At 37.4% G+C, this 24174-nt stretch overlaps 1 protein-coding gene across 3 annotated transcripts in view; it reads left to right on the forward strand.

Moving 5' to 3' along the window:
- Positions 1-19323, forward strand: part of LOC107598696 (SWI/SNF-related matrix-associated actin-dependent regulator of chromatin subfamily D member 3-like) — a 39899-nt gene extending 20576 nt beyond the window's left edge. For 2 of the 3 annotated variants that reach the window (XM_016290089.1, XM_016290088.1), the window contains exons 2-14: positions 3602-3795; positions 8905-8994; positions 10213-10255; positions 10978-11100; positions 11813-11935; positions 14122-14217; positions 14536-14637; positions 15142-15303; positions 15512-15609; positions 16297-16432; positions 16647-16769; positions 18007-18108; positions 18253-19323. In XM_016290089.1, coding sequence (XP_016145575.1) covers positions 3602-3795; positions 8905-8994; positions 10213-10255; positions 10978-11100; positions 11813-11935; positions 14122-14217; positions 14536-14637; positions 15142-15303; positions 15512-15609; positions 16297-16432; positions 16647-16769; positions 18007-18108; positions 18253-18306 — 1446 coding nt within the window. In that variant the 3' untranslated portion in view covers positions 18307-19323. The remainder of the gene's footprint in view (positions 1-3601; positions 3796-8904; positions 8995-10212; positions 10256-10977; positions 11101-11812; positions 11936-14121; positions 14218-14535; positions 14638-15141; positions 15304-15511; positions 15610-16296; positions 16433-16646; positions 16770-18006; positions 18109-18252) is intronic. The other variant, XM_016290090.1, reaches the window with a different exon arrangement.
- Positions 19324-24174: the final 4851 nt, after the last annotated feature.

Raw genomic sequence — 24174 nt, forward strand, 5'->3', positions numbered from 1 at the left:
CACACCGTAGTCACAAGGTGAAAGTAATCGTGTTTAACATAACTATGTCAAATCTCAAATGATGACTTCACACCATTAGGAAGGGAGCTTGACCGATTCAGATCTTCTTCAGATCTTCAATTCTGCTGTAGTGCTTCTTTGGCTCCAGCAGCTTTGTAGAAAATTTTTAACAATGCTTAATAAATCAGATGTGGCCATTCACACAGAATGTGTTTTTGTTTTGAAAAACGTTTAACTCATTGCAACTTGAGCCCTGCATTTGTTTAGAACGCTGTGTCATGTGCGAGATGCTGCAAAAGACTTGAGTGCAACTAAAAAAAATCACATCACAAATCTGTCTAGTGTATATTTACATACGAAACAATCCAAAAGTAGCAAAATGGACTTGAAAAAATTGTTGTGAACCAGCCCTAGCAGGCCTATACAGTAATGCTGGTGTAATGACCCTTCACTAAGCTCCGTCCCCTTCGGTTACTGTTGCTACAGTAACTCAGACAAGCTTTACAGAATGTCTCATATGAATGAATTGGAGATTTTCATAAACATATTAGTGATTTACAGTAAATTCTGTTTACCAATTGATAAAAATGTTACTTTATAGACTGAATTAGAATTTTAAGAAAATGCTTCTCACAGTCAACTGAAAAGCGGACAACCTCCTTTGATGACAATTATAATTGATAATGTTAGTGAATTTGATTTGATTATTGTGGTATGATTCATAAACATGTTCAGATATATTCTGAAGACGCATCTCTTGCAGAGGTGCAACTGAAAACAGGTCAAGAACTGTATTTTGGATAAGAAGTGAATGCGTAATACATGGAATATGACTATAATTCCAGTCCATTCATAAATTCAGTAATCAATGCGTTGAATTTATGCTTTGTGATGCATCAGTGCATTTACACCTTATTTTCTCCCATGATCCAGGTCTGTCCTGCTTTCTCCCTTTCAGTGTTTTGTCACTATATCTGCTTTGCGTAACATGTCTTTGTTGTCCTCTCATTATGACTTTAGAAAGACATGGAGTGTACATTTCCTGCAGTACATTTGTCTGATTGGAGTCTGATTGGAGTTTCTTTTGACCACTGTCTGTGTATTTGTGTCACTTTAAGCCGTACCTTTGACATGCTCTCAAATTGCCTGTCCAATTTCACTACCAGCACCATGACCCTAGCACTCTGCTTTCTTTTCTCTTTCTAAAGAAAATCCTGTCTGCCGTCCTTAACCTATTGCTATCCTGTCCATCTTATTGGCTGTTTCTTCTTCATGTAAGGTGTTGTGTAGTATCATAGGAAACTTTATCTTTCATCCATCAGTTGTATTGTCTCACCCTGTGCAGCCATCAGGTCTGTCACTCTCAATAACATTTTCATTTGTCTTTTCTTGGCAGCCATAGCCATCGGAGACTTTATTATGTCACTATAATATATTATCAATTACTTAAGCAGATAGCTAAGGGTGAAACTTTAACACCAGGAAAAAAAATATCTGTAATAATAGCCCCCCTGAGTTTTACCCTGTGATCATAACCATCATTTGAATTCTTCCCGGTTGTATTAGCAGCCAAGAAAATGAGTATATCCTGGAGAGAACTGTTTTTTTTTATGTCGAGTTCATATCATGTTTCAAAGCCGCTACATCTCTAGTATCTCTTTAATATGTGGTGTATCTCTATACTTGATGTTAAATTCTGTGGAATATTTATGCTACTCTAACATATTGCCAACACCATTTAGTTTTTTAGTTTGTCTACATTATTTACTGAGCGGTTCAATTCAGTAGTGAACATTTCCTGTAATTTCAATTAAAGGCAGAGTAAGTGATTTCTGGTAGCCAATGTTGACATTTGAAATCACCAAAACAAACACGCCCCTACCCCAAAAGTCTCTTGCCCCTATTTTGATAGCTCCGCCCCACATATACGTACGCAACCCAGGCAACGATTAGTTCTGTGAAACAAAGCAAAACCAATGTTACACTGTGTCTACGGACGTGAGCGGCGCGGCGCAACAAATCCCCGACAGAAAACTGCTGCCGGGTTCTATTTATGACGTGCTGACACAAATTTCAAATGGTTTTCAACGGTCGTTTGATCGCGTCCAGTGGAGGCAGACTTTAGCTGTTGTAGACACGGTGTTACTCACCTATTGCGAAGAAACAATGCAACCTCCGATCGCAGGCCTCCACTCCTTGAGTTCTCTCCAGTGCTGGAAAGCTGATCCGATATTTACACGGGTCCTACTTCTTGCTTTATCGTTCCGCAGACGTTTTCCTCTTGTTTTTTATCCGCTATCTCTATCTTTCTGTCGCTCGGCTCGGCTAATGTCCGTCCCATGCACTGAACGCGCTCTCCTCCACATCATGAGTAGACACTCCCCTTATTGCTACAAGTTTGTTTTGCGATTCGGAGCAGTGGGCAGCCATTTAAGTTGGGGGTTTGGGCACCTCAGTCGTGGTATTGAAGGTGGGAGAGAGCGCTGTACATTCACTCCCCCCACCTACAATCCCTGCCGGTACGAGACTCGAACCCACAACCTTTGGGTTACGAGTCCGACTCTCTAACCATTAGGCCACATAATGCTCCAGGAAGAAGTATCCAGTGATCGCTGTAGCTGAATAAAACGCAGATAAAGACATTATAACTCAATACAATAAACATGCGATTGCACAAAATATATGTTCTTCAAGCAATCTTGGGTATTTTTTATAAGGATAAATTATATTTATAATGCAACGCTAATCGATAGCCTTTATCACTGTGTGTATATAATGCTATAAAATAGTATGATTTCTGCCTTATTATGTGATACGAAACCACGTCTGATCACAAAAATAAGTTATTTCAAACACTCGACTATGTTATGAAGTTAATATGGAGAAAAAGCATGTCAATAAGTTAAAATATCTTTGTTGGACAACAGGTTTGTAAACGATTCATACACATGTAAAACTGTGTCGCACACGTGCTACTGTAGTACATTTACTCAAGGCTCAGACCGATTGTTGTCTCTGTACAGCCCTATCCAAACCTGTTCCAGATTGTAGAAGGAGCTGCTCAATTTCATGTCCGCCTTCCTTCACATCACTCCACACAGTCGCACACAGAAATATGTCAACAACTAGACTTTATCGTTATTCACAGGAAGACAAATTCTTATCGTGTGGAGAATTTTTACCCGGTATATCGCAAACGATAAGATATCGCCCATCCCTACTGTTCCCTATCCTGAAATGTTGTATGTGTGACCTTTTGTTTCTGGTGTCACAAGTGTTGAATAGATTGCACTTAAGTTATGTGTGTGCAGTTGCTGCTGCTGTTAAGGAAAGCAACAGCTGCTGTTGTACTAGTAAGTTACAGTAGGTCTAACAGTGACATATTTTTACATCACCACCTAACTTAAACTAAACACGTGCACATTCTTTTCATTTTTCAAACTTTTCACTTTCATTTCAAATGACATTTTTTATTACTGATTGTTAGTTATTAATGTGTATGTTTAAAAAGCACTATTATACCGATTCACTGTATATCTGTAATCTCTTGTTTCAGAGTCACTTTCTTATGTCATTCCTTTTGTTGTCATCTTTTTTTCAGCGGCCCGGCATGCCTCCAGGACCACGAATGCCTCATCAGGGGGCCCCAATGGGGCCTCCAGGACCACCATATGGAGGAAGCCCTGCTGTCCGACCCGGACTTAACAATCAGGCCATGGAAGCCAGTCGCAAGCGGCCCGCTCCTTCACAGCAGCAGATGCAACAGCAGCAGGCCGTACAGAATCGAAACAGGAAGTAAGTGTAATGTGACATATACTAATCAAGTCAAGTCAAGTCACCTTTATTTATATAGCGCTTTATACAATACAGATTGTGTCAAAGCAGCTTTACAGTGTTAAACAGGAGAATAGTGTGTTGACAATGCAAAAGATCAATAGTAAACATTCAATTTTTCAGTTAAAGTCAATTCATTATTGATTCAGTGATGTCATCATCTAGCTCAGGTAAGTTCAAATAGTATCCGTGCAGTCAAGTCGCCAATATTGCCAGAAATTAAGTGTCCCCAACTAAGCAAGCCAAAGGCACCAGTGGCAAACAAAACAAAACTCTATCTGTGACAGAAATGGAGAAAAACAACTTGTGAGAAACCAGGGGGGCCAGTTCTCCTCTGCCCAGACGAAACCTGCATGGTGTGGTTTAATTCCAGACCGCAATGCAAGTCAGATGAGCAGAGGACTCGTCTGGTTCTTGTAGTCTTGTGCCAATGGCCGTCTAGTTGACGAGGTCTTCACAGGGGATATGTCTCTGGGGCTTATCTAGTTGGCATGGTCTCCGCTGACATTCGTGGCTGTAGAGGTCGTCTCTTGGTGCTGATCCACCATCTGGACTGGATACGGACTGGATCCAGATGACTGCAGTGACCATCTGATCTGTGCTAAATAGGAAAAGAATCTGCCGCCCACAGTTGATTTTGATATTCTAGGTATTAACAAATGGCCATAATTTTGAGATCGCAGTAGACGTGAAGAACTATAATGCAATAAGGGAGCCAGTGCAGTTTTGACAGAACTGGGCTAATATGGTCATACTTTCTGGTTCTAGTAAGTACTCTAGCTGCTGCATTTTGGACCAGCTGGAGTTTGTTTATTAAGCGCGCAGAGCAACCACCCAATAAAGCATTCCAATAATCTAACCTTGAGGTCATGAATGCATGAAAAACTCTCAGAATTCTGCATTTGACATTGAGAGCATAGGTCGTACTTTAGATATATTTTTAAGAGGAAAAAAATGTGTATTACAAATGCTAGAAACATGGCTTTCAAAGAAAAGATTGCTATCAAATAGCACACCTAGGTTCCTAACTGATGACGAAGAACTGACAGAGCAGCCATCAAGTGTTAGACAGTGTTCTAGATTATTACATGCAGAGGTTTTTGGTCCGATAATTAAGACCTCTGTTTTTTCAGAATTTAGCAGTAGGAAGTTGCTTGTCATCCAGGTTTTTATATCAACTATGCATTCTGTTAGTTTTGCAAATTGGTATGCTTCGTCGTGCTGCGAAGAAATAGAGAGCTGAGTATCATCAGCATAACAGTGAAAGCTAAAACCATGTTTTTTTTATGATATCTCCCAAGGGTATCATGTAAAGCATCAAAAGCAATGGTCCTAGTACTGAGCCTTGTGGTACTCCATACTGCATTTGCGATCGATATGATACCTCATCATTCACTGCTACGAATTGATGATGGCCAGATAAGTATGATTTGAACCATGTTTTTTAATGAGAGGCTTAATAACAGCCAGTTTGAAAGTTTTTGGGACATATCCTAATGACAGTGACCAATTAATAATATTCAGAAGAGGATCTATGACTTCAGGAAGAACCTTTTTTAGTAGCTTAGATGGTATAGGGTCTAACATACATGTTGTTGGTTTAGATGATTTAACAAATTTATACAACTCTTCCTCTCCTATAGCAGAGAATGAGTGGAATTGTTCCTCAGGGGATCTATAGTGCACGTACTGATGCGATACTGTAGCTGACGGCTACGTGGTTATAATTTTATCTCTAATAGTATCGATCTTGGAAGTAAAGAAGTTCATAAAGTCATTACTGCTGTGCTGTTGGGAAATGTCTGTTAATTTAACCACTGTACTGAATAAATACCTGGGGTTGTGTTTGGTTTATTCTAAAAGAGATGAAAAGTTAGCAGATCTAGCAGTTTTTAAGGCTTTTCTGTAGGAGGAAGTACTTTCCCTCCATGCAATACGAAACACCTCTAGTTTTGTTTTCTTCCAGCTGCGCTCCATTTTCCAGGCTGCTTTCTTTAGTGTGTGAGTGTGCTCGTTGTACCACGGTGTCGGACTGTTCCTTAATCTTCTTTATGCGTAAAGGAGCAACCATATCTAAAGTGCTAGAAAAGAGAGAGTCCGTTTAAGAGAGAGTAGTTTCTGTTACAACATCAAATTTTTCTAAGCTATCAGATATGCTGAGGAATTGAGACCAGTCAGGAATTTTATTAACAAAGCAGTCTTTTGTGGTAGTAGTGATAGTTCTACCATATTTGTAACAAGGAGTTGAGTTTGCAGCTTTAGCTACAGTGGGGCAAAAAAGTATTTAGTCAGCCACCAATTGTGCAAGTTCTCCCACTTAAAAATACATGAGACTAGATAATAATCTGATATCATCGCTCTGTTGCAGAATTTCAATGCCATCAACATCAATTCCATGTGATAGTATTAAATCTAAAGGATGATTATGACAATGTAGGTCCTGACACGTTGTCTAGCCCCAATAGAGTTTAGAATGTCTATAAATGCTGATCCCAAAACTGCATCTATTTCATTATCTACATGGATATTAAAATCACCAACAATTAAGATTTTATCTGCAGCCAGCTAGGCTTGCTGCGATAGATGGTGTTTTCAGTTATACCGGTGTTAAGCCGCAACACCGGTTACGTCATTTGCCTAACCCCAGCACCGCCCCCCACCGTCGTTTTGATTTTTTTATAGAAACAAAAATAATTTAGCCTAGTTCAGTTAGAGGACAGACACTTTTAAAAACTAAATGCTCAATGCAGCGTGCCGAACTGTGCGCGAACAACAGTGCACCACGGAGCAGGAGTCAGATTTTTGTTGATGTTTGCTGATTACTTTATTTAAACTTTGTGTATTTTATTTATTATATTTTACATCAAGGTGTATATGCCGTGCCTCCAAGCTTTCTTATTCGTTTTGCTAATAAACATTGTTTCTTATTTATTTGGTTCCACAGTGTTTGCTGATTTTCAGTTTTATATACCCATTTAAATTCTGTAGCCTAAGTAATTTGTTATTTTATTAGGTATATATGGTGTATTTATATTCGTTTTGTTAATAAAAGTTATGAGTTTGACGTTGTTGCTTGAATTGAATCAACGCAGAATTGCCGCTAATTTGAAAGAGGGAAATCCGAGGAAAAGAGGGAAAACTCAAACAAACAATTGTTTGACGCCGAATTGCGGCAATTCTATTGCCGCTAATTCGAAAGTGAAAGTAAAATGCACACGGCACTTTTACAATCCATTTGAAAGCGAAGAAAAGAGGGAAACTCAAATTAACTAACACCCCCCCCCTCCCACCCCAACGGTGATACCGGTATTACAGGTGTTGTCACACATCGATTAACTGGTGGGAAATTTCCTCACTGTCACAACCCTACAGCCAGCATAACACCCCCCCCTCCCACCCCAACGGTGATACCGGTATTACAGGTGTTGTCACACATCGATTAACTGGTGGGAAATTTCCTCACTGTCACAACCCTACAGCCAGCACTAACTCAGATAGAAAATCAGCAAATTATTTTATAAAGTCTGTATGGTGCCCTGGTGGCCTGTATACAGTAGCCAGTACAAACGTCACAAGGAATTTATCATTAACACTTATTACACTAGATAATGTTATATAAAGCACCATTACTTTAAACGAATTATACTTGAAATCAGACCTCTGAGAAATACTGAAAATATTACTATCAATTTTAGCAACACCTCCCCCTTTACCTTTTGAACGCAGCTCATGATTATAAAAGTAATCTTGGGGGGTAGACTCATTTAAAGTAATGTAATCATCTGGTTTTAGGCAGATTTCTGTCAAACAGAGTACATGTAGGTTTTGATCTGTGATCATATCATTTACAAAAAGCGCTTTCATAGAAAAGGATCTAATATTCATTAATCCAAGGAACTAATAATCAGGAACCCACATAAAAATATATAGAGAATTTTAGCAATAACAAAAACCTGGAGGATGTCACTTAATGTAGGTAGACTTATGTAGGCTTTTGAAATAGTTTTTTAGGGTCGACAGCTTATATAAACGTAGTTCTGGGTTTTTTAGCTTGTTTACTGTACACCTTGTCACACAGCCGCTTTTAGGCATTGTTCTGTATTTTGTTATAAGTCAGAAATGACAAGGAGGCAGCTTCCCACAATACAAGTCAATGGAGAGGGTTGGATTGTTTTCCCCCTCCGGTATGGGCGTGGCCTAAATGCGCTGTGTTTCTATGGCTGTATTGATGTAGATTTCATGAGCTTTTTTTTTCCCCGCCCCGGAAAAAGTATTTGGTATGTCACGACTTAACAAGCAGATTTTAATAGTGAAGTGCTGGGTAGCCCCGCCCACAGTGAAATCTTACTGGTCCAAAATTCTGCTCCACATATAGTAGCTGTATATTAGATATCAATCTAATATACAACTATGTATATCATATATGACCCAAGTTCCTTATGTAGATCTCTGAAAATTCCCAGTTGTTTTAAATGGGGTCACTCTGTTGTCTTTTATCACAAATCTCTCTGACATACAGTACAGTCTTAGTTTGCGCAGTGGCTGTTGTTTAGTTGCAGTTAATTTGATCTGTGGAGTCTTCGGTCTGCTGGCCAATCATCTGACTGTGCTGTTGTGACAGAAAGGGGCCACGCACTGAGAAATGTTGTATATAATACTTGTTTCTTCATTTTTCCTGGATCTCTGTCTCTTTCTCTCTCTCTCTGTTGTATCCTCTCTGAATCAGCTCCATTGATTCACATACTTGCTCATTCTGTCTGTCGACCTTGTCTGACACATTAGTGTAACATTATCTTGCATTGTCTAGAACCCTCCTGTCTCACATCAGACTAATCAATGCACTAGTTGTGTGTGTGTATATGTTTGTGTAATAACCACACATTGGCATATCAGATCTGCTGTTTCTTGTACAACTCCCATGTTGTCTGTTTTGTATATTCAGCTTTTTGTAATGTGTCCCCAACATATTCAGTAGTTCAAAACTTGCATACAAACACATGCTCTTGCAACACATACAAACACACTCAGTACCGTCTAATGAAGGACCCTTCGAATGCCATCAACTCATAGGAAGCCTGTTGGATTTCCTGGACCAAATAAGATGCCAGGGAGACAGATGGACATGAGAGAGGCCCAATCAGATCCCACACTCGGATCAAAGTAGGAGTTTATTCTGCTGCATGATGGATTCACACATTTTGATCCCACCTTCGTCTCAAGCCTTGACCCCTTGCCCCCTCTTACCCTAGCACATCTTGCCTCCAAAGAAATATCCCTAATAAGGGTTACTCCCCTTCACCTCTGATTGATGTTTAATGGTTATTATCAAAGATTATTCCTTCATACAGCAATGATTTCATTTATTGAGTTACAGATCAGCTGATGTTAGTCATGTATTGAGACCTAACATGTCATTTGAGTCAAAGACATTATAAAATCAAAGGTATTATAATAATATTAATATATTGAGGTTAAAGTTTTAATGCTATTATATATTTTCCTGGATTTAGCATGGATGCGCTTGCATGTCCTGTTGCATGGCATGAAGGCAGTATGTGAGAGCTTGTTTTACACTTCAGTGTAAAGTGTCGAATCTAAATGTTTTCACAAATAACTAAACATGTATTAATAAGTCAGGCTGACTGATTTGTGCATTTTAGTTGATTGGATAAATATATTAAGTGGGTGAAAAGTGTGCTGAAATAATAACAAAAATTGTATTTGGTCATTGCTTTCCTGATCTTCTTGCAGTGTTTGTTTTGGTGATGGTCACCTGTACGGATCCTGCTTTTAAGTGTACAAAGCTCTTTTTTTATGATGGGGAATGAACACATGCCACACAGCACTCTTTTCAGTCTAGTTAATAGGACCAATGATTATTTGCTTTCACAGGTAATGCCACACACAGCTCTCTCAACTAGCAGTTTTGCGCATATCTTATGTGAAATGGAGAAAAATGCACAAGGAAAAGCACCAAAATAATGCTACTTGTTGTGCTCAAAGAAATAGAAGAGCATTCATATATGAGCACAGATATACTTGTATGCACAACACAGGCGTATTGACACACCTGTCTGCACATCATGAGCAGGTCCTATGAATCTCTGCTGCTTTCCAAGCTTCAACTTGTGAAGTTTGAGCAGTAATGATTCTAGTTGATTCTAGTAACGTCCTCTGTGCCAATGGTTGCCAGCACCATCTGGGCTGGCGTCGCACACACACAGACACACACACACTCCCACATCGTCTTTCCCGCATCCTGGACCAGCCCCAGAATTTTAGCAGATGTCCTGGGTGCTCCACTGTCAGTCTCCATAGTAACATCTTGGGTTTTTTTCTGCCTTTCCTCTCCGTTTCCCCTTTCTCCCCTTTCTGCAGTGCCAAGAGGAGGAAGATGGCTGATAAGATCCTTCCACAAAGGGTGAGTAAGAGATCTGAGCCTTTTCATTGCTTTCATTGGTTTAGCTGGGGGTTTTTTGTGTGTGCAAATGTGCACGAATGAAGATGCACGGGTGTGCGCGTCTGTTCTCTATCTCGGCCTTTTAGAGGGGTGGAAACCACTACCAAGCAAGCGATACGGTAGACAGAAATGTTTTGGGGGGGCTTTTGCATTCAGTAATTGTCACCTCAGTTAGACAATGCAGATATACTCTACACTGACATCAGGTCATTTTTAGAAATATATTATATATTGCAAAGAGTATCTAGATTTTTTTCCCTACAAAATATATGTTCTAGTTAAGGTCAGCTTCCAATTGTATCTCATATTCTAATATTCTAATAAATAATCTAAAATATAAGACAGCATTACTGCTGTGGGTTCATGGTGATGGCTATTATTGAAAATCTATTTTTTTTTTCATCATTTAATAGGGTTTAAATATTATATGAATGATTCTGTTTAGTTTTTTATAGTCACTGTGTTGCTATGAGTTGGTTGTGTTAGATAAGATAAGCAGCATTATGTGTGTTTTATCAGGCCTTATAGATAGATACAACTCCAGTGGAGACGCCAGACGCATTAGTCATTGACGAAACACTCTGTCTATCGTACACAGAACAAGGAAAATAACTAGGATAGTTTGAATTTGTTTACCAGTGCTCCCATTTGCAAAATGAAGTTTTACTGATTTCCTTCTTCAGATTCGTGAGCTTGTTCCGGAGTCACAGGCGTATATGGATCTGTTGGCATTCGAGCGTAAATTAGACCAGACCATAATGCGCAAACGGGTGGACATCCAAGAGGCACTTAAGAGACCCATGAAGGTATTTCTCATCCTCAAGATCCATATGTTCTTTTAATTTAATTTTCCAGGACAGACTGTTTTATTTAACCTCTTTTAAAAATATATATGTGTTTGCACTTTTACTTTTGTTAACCAATCCACCTTATTTTTAACATTAGATTGGCCACGGCTATTTTTAAATTGAATGTCTCGCTTCCGGTGTCATTTGATTCCAGCTATTTTTAGCTGTTAAAAAACAGCTTCTTATGCTGCTTGAAACTGCAAACTGGTATTTTTTACCATGTTATAGTTTTACAATCTACTGCACTTTGAAATTCTTCTCGTTATTTCCCTATAGTGGCTAATGAATCGGAAGTCTCGCACATTCACAGAAAACAGCTTACTTCTGTGTTGAAAAATAAGGTGGATAATATATCAGACAATTTCAAGCAGGCACAAGGAACCTTGGAACAAGTATTTTCACCTGCAGTCTAGTCGTCTCTTATTGAACCATTTTAAATATTGCTTGCATAAATCAACAGGATAAGACACCAAACAACTTAAATGAGCATCAAATGAGGCTGGTGTCATTATTCTTGTGTTTAGCTTCTCATATTTTACCACTTATCAGCTTAAAAGCATTTTCCCAACATAATTCCTCTGTGTTTTTGTGAGCACCCAGGACTAATGTCATTTTGAGGAATGAATAAAGATAAATATTCAGAATTGACTCTTTTTTTTCCTATTTAAAGCAAAAGCGAAAACTGCGTCTCTACATCTCCAACACATTTAACCCTGCCAAGCCTGATGCAGAGGACTCTGAAGGTAGCATTGCATCCTGGGAGCTACGTGTGGAGGGCAAACTGCTGGATGATGTGAGTCAATTGTACTTAAATCAATAATTGGGCAACACATATTTAATTCAAGTCCTTTACTATGAAACACAGAGGTGCTGGTGCTCTTGTTTTGGGGCTTTTATTGGTAAAAAGTCTCATTATTGTATTGCAAATAAAATGTTTGATCATGTGCTTTTTGTCTGTGACGTCATACCTTGTGAATGGCAGCTATGTGCATTTTGAATTAGTGAGGTTAAATGTACTCTTCCAGGCTCCGAGTCTTGACCACAGACATGTGCCTCACTTACCAGTGAGATCACTTCCCAGCCTCCAGCCAAACATACGCACCAGAAAGTTCTGTGGGTCCCTTGACTTGGACTGTTTTTCCTTACTTTGCTCTTTTGATAGTTGTATGCCATGCACCCTTTTAACCAATAATGCGTATCTTAAAGGAATATTCTCGGTTAATGAATTTCACAAGGAAAATTCAACCTAAAAAGAATGCACTTAATGGCAGTCTAGCAGGCAAGTGTACATCACCCAGAATAAATGTTCAAAATATGCAGCGATCACACTTTTGAAGTGTATAAGCATAAACACGAATACTATACATATTATACATGCTTTACACTGGTTTTAAAGAATCATTTACCTTCCCAGTCGAAAGAATCATTCAAACCTTCCCATTTTTAAAAAAAATAATTTACCTTCCCACCCTGTTGCTTTTGCATGGTCAAGTCAAGTCACCTTTATTTATATAGCGCTTTTAACAATACAGATTGTGTCAAAGCAACTGTACAGCATTAATTAGGAAAATAGTGTGTCAATAATGCAAAGTGACAATAGTAAACACTCATTTTTCAGTTAAAGGCAGTTCATCATTGAATTCAGTGATGTCATCATCCAGCTCAGTTCAGTTTAAATAGTATCTTTGCAATCATTTGCAATCAAGTCAACGATATCGCTGGAAATTAAGTGTCCCCAACTAAGCAAGCCAGAGGCGACAGCGGCAAGGAACCAAAACTCCATCGGTGACAGAATGGAGAAAAAACCTTGGGAGAAACCAGGCTCAGTCAGGGGGCCAGTTCTCCTCTGACCAGACGAAACCAGCAGTTCAATTCCAGGCTGCAGCAAAGTCACATTGTGCAGAGGACTCAACTGGCTCCTGTGGTCTTGTCCCGGTGGCCGTCTGAGACAAGGTCTTTACTGGGGATCTGTATCTGGGGCTCATCATGGTGTCGCTTTGATATACCAGGAAGGGACGTGACATAACGATTCATGAAGTGCTGTTTATATGCAGCAAACTCCACCTACAGAAATTACATTAGTAACGGATAACCAGAAGTTACCAGAAAATGTTTCCCTCCTTTAAAATGAAGGTTAAGTTTACTTGCCTGCTATCTGTAATTTGGCATTGCATAATTATATTTTATGTTTGACATCGACCTTAAATCTGTTTAGTGGTTTCCATCAGTATGATTAAATAGAACTTAACTATTAAAAGCTGAGGCTCATTGCTCGTTTGTTTTTGCTCAAGCATGTTCCCTTCATATCTAGCCACAAAGACATTGGAGCATGGCTAAACATGCAAAAAAACATGCATTTATTAGTACCTGACCTGTACAAGTACCAAAAAATATGTTGACCTTCATGACCTTCATAGCTATGTAATGATATCAACTACCTATGTAAAGATAATAGAATAATAACGGAAGATAGCTGTCATCAGTGCAATCAGACATTTATTTATTTATTTATTTTTACATTGTAAAATGCGTCTTTTGGTTTATGATCTGAAATGCCAGCTAAAGTACCGGTTTGATTCATGTGATTGCAGCTGAAGCATCATTGGGACGAAATTCTTAAGAGTTTAAGCAGTGCAGCATAAATCCAGCCTCTTGGGTCAGTCTTTAACCAAGATAAGTTTTGCTAATACACTTGAGGCATGCTTTTCCATCCCCAAAGAAATAAAACTAGTACTTATTGATGATAGCTTGAGGGACTCATGCTGCCTCTGGGCTGAATGGAATGTTGTCCTGCTCAGCAAATCATCCGCCACAGTATGCCACATTTGAAATTCAGCCGTTCTCTTTCATGGAAAGTCTACCAGGAAAGTTTATGATGTGGTGCAATGTTCTTGTTTTCCAACAATGTCTTCATCCTTGAAACTGGATAGTTTGCTCAGTGGCACACACTGAAAACAGTATTCCTGCTTTCTTGTACAGCCGGGAAAGCTGAAGAGGAAGTTCTCCTCATTCTTCAAGAGTCTGGTGATTGAGCTTGACAAAGACCTTTACGGCCCTGATAACCATTTGGTTGAGGTTGGTGTTTGATATCCTGCTTATCACTCTAAATGACAGTGAAACACATTTCTTTCATAATGGAAATTCTTAAAACCAAGAACTAAAACCACAATAAGTATCTTACATTTTAACTGCATATATGTCGCGCATACACTATTTTTCAGTATAGTTCATATATAAACATGCTATATAGCTCTTTGTTCAGTAAGATGTGTGGTGATAGTCGTTCAGGTTATTTTTCTATTAAGTTACTGAAGTAACTGTGTTTAGCTCTTTTTTTTCTTTGTAAGTGTGTGCAAGCATGTTGATTTCCTTTTTTCTTTTTTTTTTCTGCAGTGGCATCGTACCCCAACCACTCAGGAGACAGACGGTTTCCAGGTGAAGAGGCCTGGAGATGTGAGCGTGCGCTGCACCCTGCTGCTAATGCTGGATTACCAGGTAAAGGCAGCAAAATGCATCTAGTAATGTTTACTTGTATATTAACTGAAGACTACTGATCAAGAACTGCAACATGGTGCAAAATGCAATTGTATGACATCAAATTTTGGAACATTTTTCCTTGGGCTTGTGTGATTTTCTTTTTGATTATAAATTTATTTCAGACTTTGAAGCCTTGAGTTTCATTGAAGTAATAAGTTGATGAAACATAACATAATAGTGAAGGGTGCATATCACATATATGAGTATATTAGAACAGGAACTCTGTGAGTAGCAGGTCTACTTGGTAATCATTTTGTGATGTTTTATTTTATCAGTCAAAATAGATAAATATTCTTCTACTGAGCCTACTTTTTTAGATTAGAAGTTAATTAAACTTAATCATGTATTAAATTATTAATAGTTAATTAAATGTAAGCATGTGTCAGTACTCATGAAATGAAATGAATGTACACAGTGACTGAAAAGCATTATATATCTGAGAGTCTTGTGTTCTGTGTGCAGCCACCTCAGTTTAAACTGGATCCGCGTCTGGCTCGGCTGCTGGGAATACACACACAGACTCGCTCCAGTATCATACAGGCCCTCTGGCAGTATGTCAAAACCAACAAACTGCAGGATTCTCATGACAAGGAGTACATCAACTGTGACAAGTACTTCCAACAGGTACACTTGATTGAAAACATTGATTAACATTCATCACAATCTGTAATTAATGAATGAATCAGCCTCACATAAACCCCTATAATGTGTTTGATATTTAAAATAACATTGCCGAAGTTCATAGAAACATGTTGGAATTATTATCTAAAGCCAGTATACTGTATTTTAATCAATAATTTTTTTGTGTTTCTGGCCTCATCTAATCTCACAGATCTTTGACGGTCCACGTCTGAAGTTCTCTGAAATTCCACAGCGCCTCACCAACCTTTTACTTCCCCCCGACCCTATTGTCATCAATCACATCATTAGGTTTGGATGTCTGATTATGTGTTTTGCTTGTCTGTACAAACGTGTCATATTTATTGTCAACATTTACCAAAATACAGTGTTCTTAATCTTTTATACTTCTGGTCAAAGCTTTGGGGTCAGTAAGTTTTTAAAAAGAAATTAATATTTTATTCAGTAAGGACACATTAAATTAATCAAAACATTAAGACATCTTTAATCTAAAGATTTCTATTTCGAATAAACAGTTATTTTTAACTTTCTACTCATCAGAGAATCCTGAAAAAAAAAGTACAGTCTCTGCAAAACTATTAAGCAACACAACTATTTTCAGTAATAAAGTTTCTTGAGCATCAAATCAGCATATTAGAATTATTTCTGAAGGTTCATGTGACACTGAAGACTGGAGTAATGACTGCTAAAAAACATATAAAAAAAGTTACTATATTTTTGATCAAATAAATGCAGCCTTTGTGAGCATTAGAGACTTATTTCAAAAACATGACTCCAACATCTTTAACAGTATTTATTTTATTTTGCAGCATCATTTTAATTCAACCTCATCACATCTCTGTGTAGATATGTATATAATCCAAGACAGGAGTATTTTGGTTCAGTCGTTGTGCCTTTTACTCTGTCTTCTCTATCTGCTCTTACTAATTTTATGAAGAATACAAAACATGAATTCAAATTGAGGTTATTTTTGTTCAGCGTCGACCCTAATGATCAGAAAAAGACGGCGTGCTATGACATTGATGTAGAGGTGGAAGATCCTCTTAAAGCACAAATGAGCAGCTTCTTGCTCTCCACAGCCAATCAGCAAGAGATTGCCTCTTTGGACAACAAGGTTAGTGCAAGTCTCCCACATCAGTGTAGGCACAGCGGAGCAGATGAGTGAACTTCTAGACATTTTGTTCTGAATTATAGGGTCTCTGATTTCAACTCATATTATTACAGTTAACCTGACAGCAGGATAATAATCAAGATTTAACAACTTCTGCAGTGCCATCATGTCTGTGAATACACCCTTGATTTTTCACTTTGGTTCTAAATGCTTGCAGATCCATGAGACTATTGAGTCCATCAATCAGCTGAAGATCCAGAGAGATTTCATGCTCAGCTTCTCCAGAGATCCCAAAAGCTACATCCAGGACTGGCTCAAATCCCAGAGCAGAGATCTGAAGGTCTGCAACAACTTTCATTCTTTCTTTCATTCTACTCATGACTCTTGATATTTATATCATTTTTATATTTATAATATTTTTGAAGATGAAGTTTGTTTTCTGTTATAGTACTCTCTCATATTTCAGCTTAATGTGCTGAGACAGATACATGTAAGCCAGTTTTAGGATGAGGTCCCAAAACGTGTAAATACATTGGCTCTGTGCCGGTTTCAAAACATTGCTCAGTTTGTTTGAGTGGTCCGATATGTCAACTTCTGGCTCAACCAATGGCATGCGTTTAGGGCAGGACTACCTGTTTGGAACAGGTCAGAAGGGGCAGAGTGTTTGGTAAACTGTTTGGAAATTAATTTTGCTGTTCTGTTGCTGCTGTTAATGATACAGAAATTACACACTTTGAACCACATTTATATAAGCTTCAACAAGGTATTTACTTCATATTCAGTAGTTTTCACTAGTACAATTTAAAGCTTCAACAGCTCCCATACAGTACCATTAAAACTCATGGGGGAAGATCATTCATTTTGGGCTCAAGATTAAAAAAAAAAGAAATTAATACTTTAGCAAGGATGCATTAAGATAATTTAAAGTGAGAATAAACACTTTTATTGCATATTTCAAAAGATTAAAAACAAAAAAAGTTTATACATTACAGAATCCTGAAAAAACAGTCATGGTTTCCACAAAAAAAATATTAGGCAGCACAACTGTTTTCAACATTGATAATAATAAGAAATATTTAATGAGTGCCAAATCAGCATATTAGAATGATTTCTGAAGGACATCATGTGACACTGAAGACTGGAGTAAACTTCAGCTTTGCCGTCGCAGGAACACATTAAAACTAATTAATAAATTAAAATATATTTAAATGGAAAACAGTTCATTTAAATTGTAATAATATTTTACCATATTACTGTTTTGTTTTTTTTTATCAAATAAATACAGCCTTGGTGAGCATAAGAGAAAATTCAGCATTGCATCACAGGAATAAATTACATTTTAAAATGTATTAAAATAGAAAACAATCAAAATAATTATTTGAATTGTATATTATAATATATATTATAGTAATATTTTTCAGTATTACTGATTTTACTGTCTTTTTGATAAAGAGCATTAGAGATTTCTATTAAAAACGTCATGTGATTTCTTTCTCTGCGAGCATGCCCCTTAATCTCCTTTTTATCCTGATGTTGTCCTGCATTTCTAACTGATATCACATTTTGATTGTATGTAGCTGATGACAGATGTTGTTGGGAACCCAGAGGAAGAGAGGAGAGCAGAGTTTTATCATCAGCCTTGGTCTCAGGAGGCTGTTAGCCGTTACTTCTACTGCAAGGTAAGAATATAAAAATATATACGATGACTAGTGTGAACCTTCTCCTGGTCTTACTATAAAACAGAGTGTTATAACGGGCTGCACTTTGTCAATGTCTGAACTGCACTGGACAAAAACTGACTGACTGTCTTTTTGCTTCCAAAGATTCAGCAGAGGAGGCAGGAGCTAGAGCAGGCCTTGGCCTTGAAGAACACCTAGAACTCAAACCGACCACATTCAGAAAACATGGCTCATTTGTGACAACACAGCCAACACATGGAGGTCCCTGCATCATTTTCTGCAATGCATGAGGGTTTGTGTGCGTGTCCAGTCATTGTTGTCACTGTGACCTACAATCCACCATAATGGACCAATCACACCATGTTACTCCAACAGCCCCATTGTATAGTATGTGTCTTCCATTCCTGGATGAAATCATCTCACAATGCACTATTTGGATTTCTGGTTTTTAATACCAATCACATCCACCAGCATTTTGAACTTGATGACTTCAGAGCTGGCTCAGTCCCCTAGACTGTGGATCCAACATTGATTCAGTTGTGATTCAGCTTTCCTTACTGTCAGTCATCAATTCCTGGTATTCACACACACTTTCCCTGTGATTAGCGTGTGTTTTGACTCCGGTATTGATGATGTCTCTAATTTAGTCCACATTTGTACCAGTTTATTTCTTGGGTATTGATCAAAAAGGTAATTTTGAATGCCTATCAGTGGAGATACAATAATTATCTCCATTATTAACACTTTTATTTAGAAGTGTATTAATGAAGTACTTTGAGGCAGGCAGCTTAAAGAGGAGAATCATTCAGTATTAACTGAACTGGTGGCTTACAGGGTATGTCGCTCTCTGCTGTCTGTCCCTGCCACAACAATGACATTTAGCTGCAATAGTGTATATAAACATTGAAAGATAGAAGGAGGTTGTTTTAATCAAGTATTTAAAAGCTATTCTGCCATATAAAGTCAAAACAGTAACTACACTCGAGAGAGAATGTGACTTTAGAGTTTTTGATTTTTTTAACGTTTTGATACATTTTCACACTTTTTTTGATTGAATTATGTGTAGTTGCTGTGATTTGCCTTTGTAGGACACTACTGACATAGTCATTAGTTCACTTTGAAGGAATTTGATAGGTCACGGTTTTTGAGAAGCTTTCACATTTGTGACCCTGGAGCACAAAACCAGTCTTAAGTAGCACAGGTAAATTTATAGCAATAGCCAAAAATATTGTATGGGTCAAAATTATCGATTTTTCTTTAATGCCAAAAATCATTAGGATATTTAGTAAAGATCATGTTCCATGAAGATATTTTGTAAATTTCCTACCGTAAATATATAAAAAATGTATTATCATTAGTAATATGCATTGCTAAGGACTTCATTTGGACAACTTTAAAGGCGATTTTCTCAATATTTGGATTTTTTTGCACCTTAGATTCCAGATATTCAAATAGTTGTATCTCGGCCAAATATTGTCCTATCCTAACAAACCATATGTCAATTGAAAGTTCAGATGATGTATAAATCTCAGTTTTGGAAAAAAAATTTTTTTCAAAACTTATGACTGGTTTTGTGGTCCAGGGTCACATATATGACAAAAATGGGCCATACCAGCATGGTGACAAGTTATTCAGAAATATAATCCGCTTGTGACATCAAAAGACTGTTTCTGGGTCCAAGCCTTTACTTCATTTGAAGTAAGAATACAATCTCAACTGCCGTTTATGAGCACTGTACATTAATGGTACCCCTTTAAGCTAAGCTTCCAGTGTAAACTAGTCTCTGGGCTCACAGCGTCCCAGTCAGAAAAGATGAATCTCTGTCTAGCCAACTGAGATTTCAGTATGAAGTTAAAGGTTAGGATCTTGATTTTTCAGTAGTACTATAGCACACCGTAAGTGTATATTAGCACTGTTTGTAGTTTGTTTTTGGGATCTGAAGGAGCATTTGGACCCGGATGTGGTGACGTGTTATGTCAAACTAGAGCAGATTATTCAGATCAGCAGTCAACTAGATAAAAGTGAATATTCTGTAAAATCTCATCTTTTCAGAGACACTTCTTTATGCTTCACCAAATCCTTTTTTGTGCACATGACATTACCATCTTCTTGGAGAAGTTCCTTTGAATCCTGAATTTTTTTTTTATCCATTTCAATAGTGTTGTTTAAAATAACATACTGTGTGTTTCTCACTAATGTCACTGTTTCGAATGATTTTAAAGCATTAGTGTAATTTGATGTTTTACCAAAGGTCTAATTTACTTTTAAAAAGAGAGTGTTCAGACTTTGACATGATGAAGGACTTTTTAAAAGATGAAGGATGCATTTTTAAAGAATACACATTTTAAATTCCCATTTCTCCATAGCTGTGAAAACAGTGCTTTTTAAAATTGCTTTATGACTCATAGAGTCTTTGCACTAAATCATGGAACATAACTGAGCGCGCTGAACGCTTTCCATGCTAATTATACGTCACCTTAACAAAAAAGTATAGAAATGAAGGATGAACTAGGGAATAAATGTTTTGGAATGTGGATACTGCCATCTGCTATTACAGATTGGTTTCATCATTGCAGCATAGTCCTGACTTATCAGTGGCTTTGGGTTTTGATCGTTAACCCTCTGCTCCTTTACTGTCAGCTGAAGGATGGTTTGTCCAGATCAATTATTGTGAGTTCTTGCGGTTTGTCTGGGAGTCTCACGCATCTTCTCGTGAGGAAAGAGGAGTTCTGGTGACCTGGATGTTGTCACGACCTATGCATGCTGCATGGAAACATTTTTATACTTTCATACAAGGACATGAGAAACCTTCTGACTGCTTGGGACTTGATACGAAAAGCACTGAGTACCTTTAGTTAGTGACCCTCTGTGTCTGGGTCACAGCCTCTACATACAGTACCAACATGTACAGCAGGGGCCATTTTAAGTTTTTTTTTTTGTCTTTTAAAAAGACACTGCAATTTAATATGTGGATAAGAGAAGCACACCAATGCTTTTTACAGAGCCTGTTGGGCAACAACAGCACCTCTCATTGAATCTTATGGGTACTACATGTATATTCAGCCATTTTGAACATTATAAACTTTAAGTATAACATCTACCTGTGTGGCTATTAGCGACTTTCTCATATGTAAAGTAACCTCTTCTCTAACTCAAGCCAACAAATGTGCTTAACCTGACTATCATGGAGTCAAGTGTTGAATGTTACCATCTCTCTTGCTTTTAGTCATAGTGTGGATCACGCTGCCCTCCAGTGCTTCTGTAAGGGAAAATATCCAACAGTTTGGGTGCTAAAAAAATCAACACTTTACTGGTATGGCTTAAATTAAATGCCACACAAGTATTGAAGTATTCAGTACTAGAGTTCTGCTGGGCTTTGAAATCTTCCAATATAACCAGGTTTTGGTTATAGTGTCCGTGTTATTCCTTGGTTTGTTCATAGAAGTACTGCCAACAGACATCTGAACAAGTAGGTTTTAATGATTCACTATGTATTTTTCTCTCTCTCTCATGGTCTGTGTATGTTTGCTTTCTCATCTTGTTTCACTGTTCAGCTAGAGAGATCAAAACTACAGACGTACATATGTAGCATAGTGAGGATGTAAATAAACAAGCGCTTGCCAAAGTTTGTGAATGGAACACCATACTGAAAGTGTGATGAGAGTTTATTTTCGAGATGTGCAGTGGTACTCAACCAAGGGGTCAGGGCCCACTAGGGGGCCTCAATAAGTTATATCAAATTATTTACATTTAGTCATTTAGCAGACACTTTTATCCAAAGCGACTTACAAATGAGGACAATAGAAACAATCAAAACCAACAAAAGGGCAATATGTAAGTGCTGTGACAAGTCTCAGTTAGCCTATCGCAGTACACATAGCAAGGTTTTTTTAATAATAAAAAGAAAGCAAGTAGACAGAATAGAAAAAAAATAGAGAACGCTAGTGTTAGAGGGTGTTTTTTTTGTTGTTTTTTAATTAAAAAAAAAAGTCAAGAATAGAGAATGCTAGTGTTAGAGGGTCATTTTTATAACAAATAAAAAGAAAACAAGTAGTAAGAATAGAAAAAGAATAGAGAATGCTAGTGTTAGAGGGTCTTTTTTATAACAAATAAAAAGAAAACAAATAGTAAGAATAGAGAATGCTAGTGTTAGAGGGTCTTTTTTATAACAAATAAAAAGAAAACAAATAGAAAGAATAGAAAAAGAATAGAGAATGCTAGTGTTAGAGGGTCTTTTTTATAACAAATAAAAAGAAAACAAATAGTAAGAATAGAAAAAGAATAGAGAATGCTAGTGTTAGAGGGTCTTTTTTATAAATAAAACTAGTAAGAACAGAAAAAGAATAGAGAATGCTAGTGTTGGAGGGTCTTTTTTATAACAAATAAAAAGAAAACAAATAGTAAGAACAGAAAAAGAATAGAGAATGCTAGTGTTAGAGGGTCTTTTTTATAAATAAAACTAGTAAGAACAGAAAAAGAATAGATGAGGGTCTTTTTTATAAATAAAACTAGTAAGAACAGAAAAAGAATAGAGAATGCTAGTGTTAGAGGGTCTTTTTTATAAATAAAACTAGTAAGAACAGAAAAAGAATAGAGAATGCTAGTGTTAGAGGGTCTTTTTTATAAATAAAACTAGTAAGAACAGAAAAAGAATAGAGAATGCTAGTGTTAGAGGGTCTTTAAAAAAAAAAAAAGATGGAATAGAAAGAAAAAGTATTATTTTAATGATTAATTCATAATTTAAAAAATATTTTTTTACGATAAAAATGCACCCAAAAAAAGTACCAGAGGTAAATATCTCAGATTGGAGGGCTTTAAATATTTTCTTGGACAAAGGGGGCTTTGAATCAAAATAGTTGAGAACCACTGCATTTGTGTGAAATCCAAGGGGGAAGGGGGGATGGGGGGGGGGAACTAAATCAAACAACATTACAAATGGTTTGATAATACGACTGTGGCAGTTGAGAATAAGACTCATCTATGACAACTATTATTTTTGTGATTACAGCAGTGGTGAAACAGCAGGGAGTATGAATTATTAATGATTTATTTGTTTTCCTTTTCTTAACTCCTCTTTTAGGATAAATGTGTCATTATGCCAATGAGGAAACTGGTGTTTGTATTCAGCAGCTGGCCACACCCTCCGCTTTGAAAGAACCTTTCACTGCCTCTCTGCTCTTGACCTGGTCAAATCCACAGGGTGTCCCTCTGTTCTCTAAAATGCATGAAAATAGCAGAGCAGAGAAAAAGACTTCCATACATACAGTCAGATGGAGAATGTTCTGTATTAAACTATGTTCCCTGTGGAAAAAGACGAAAGGCGCCATTTCAAGTCAATGTCTCAGGCCCCTCTAAACATACAGCATATTGAATTTCATCTCTCATCAGCTGAAAAAGAGGAGGGGACTGAAACTGTGATTTATAAGATTGTGGCGAACCAGACCAAGCTAGTTAAGTAAAACGTGTTGTTTTTCCAAGAGTATAGGCACTCTTTGTACAAAGGTCTATTCTCAAGTCTGATTCACAGGCACCCATATTTAAATATGAACTGTCACTTCTGGTTATATGTGAGAACCAGTGGTGTTCAGTGTCACTGATGTCAACCCAAACAGAGACCGCATGAGTAGGCAAAAACTTTGATTTTGTAAACCGGGATTCACCCTTTAACCAGTGTTGCTTAGTTCTACGTAGCGCAAGATACTTGATAAAAACATATATATTAAAAAAAGTTGTTGCATCATAGTAATGATTCATAATTAGTTTTCACAGATAATTTGTTTATTCAATCCTGAAATATTTAGCACATTCTGTTCAAAGGTCATACAATCATATATCTGGAGGAAGAAAGATGGCTCAAGTTACATTTGTAGCGGAGACTAGAACCTCTACTAACCACCTAAAGTCTGACGTGTTCATATAGTAAAAGATGAAGGTGTTCCTTATGCTTTCCCATTGCTAACTTCAGGTTCCTGCATTCAGTCATCGGTATTAATGTAAACGAGGTGAAACTCGTTCCTCAGGTTTTATTTAAAATGAATTATGGAGATATCGTGAATGTTGTTCTCT

Source organism: Sinocyclocheilus grahami, unplaced genomic scaffold (assembly GCF_001515645.1).
Source record: "Sinocyclocheilus grahami isolate Dianchi unplaced genomic scaffold, SAMN03320097.WGS_v1.1 scaffold254.1, whole genome shotgun sequence".
Taxonomy (NCBI): Eukaryota; Metazoa; Chordata; class Actinopteri; order Cypriniformes; family Cyprinidae; genus Sinocyclocheilus; species Sinocyclocheilus grahami.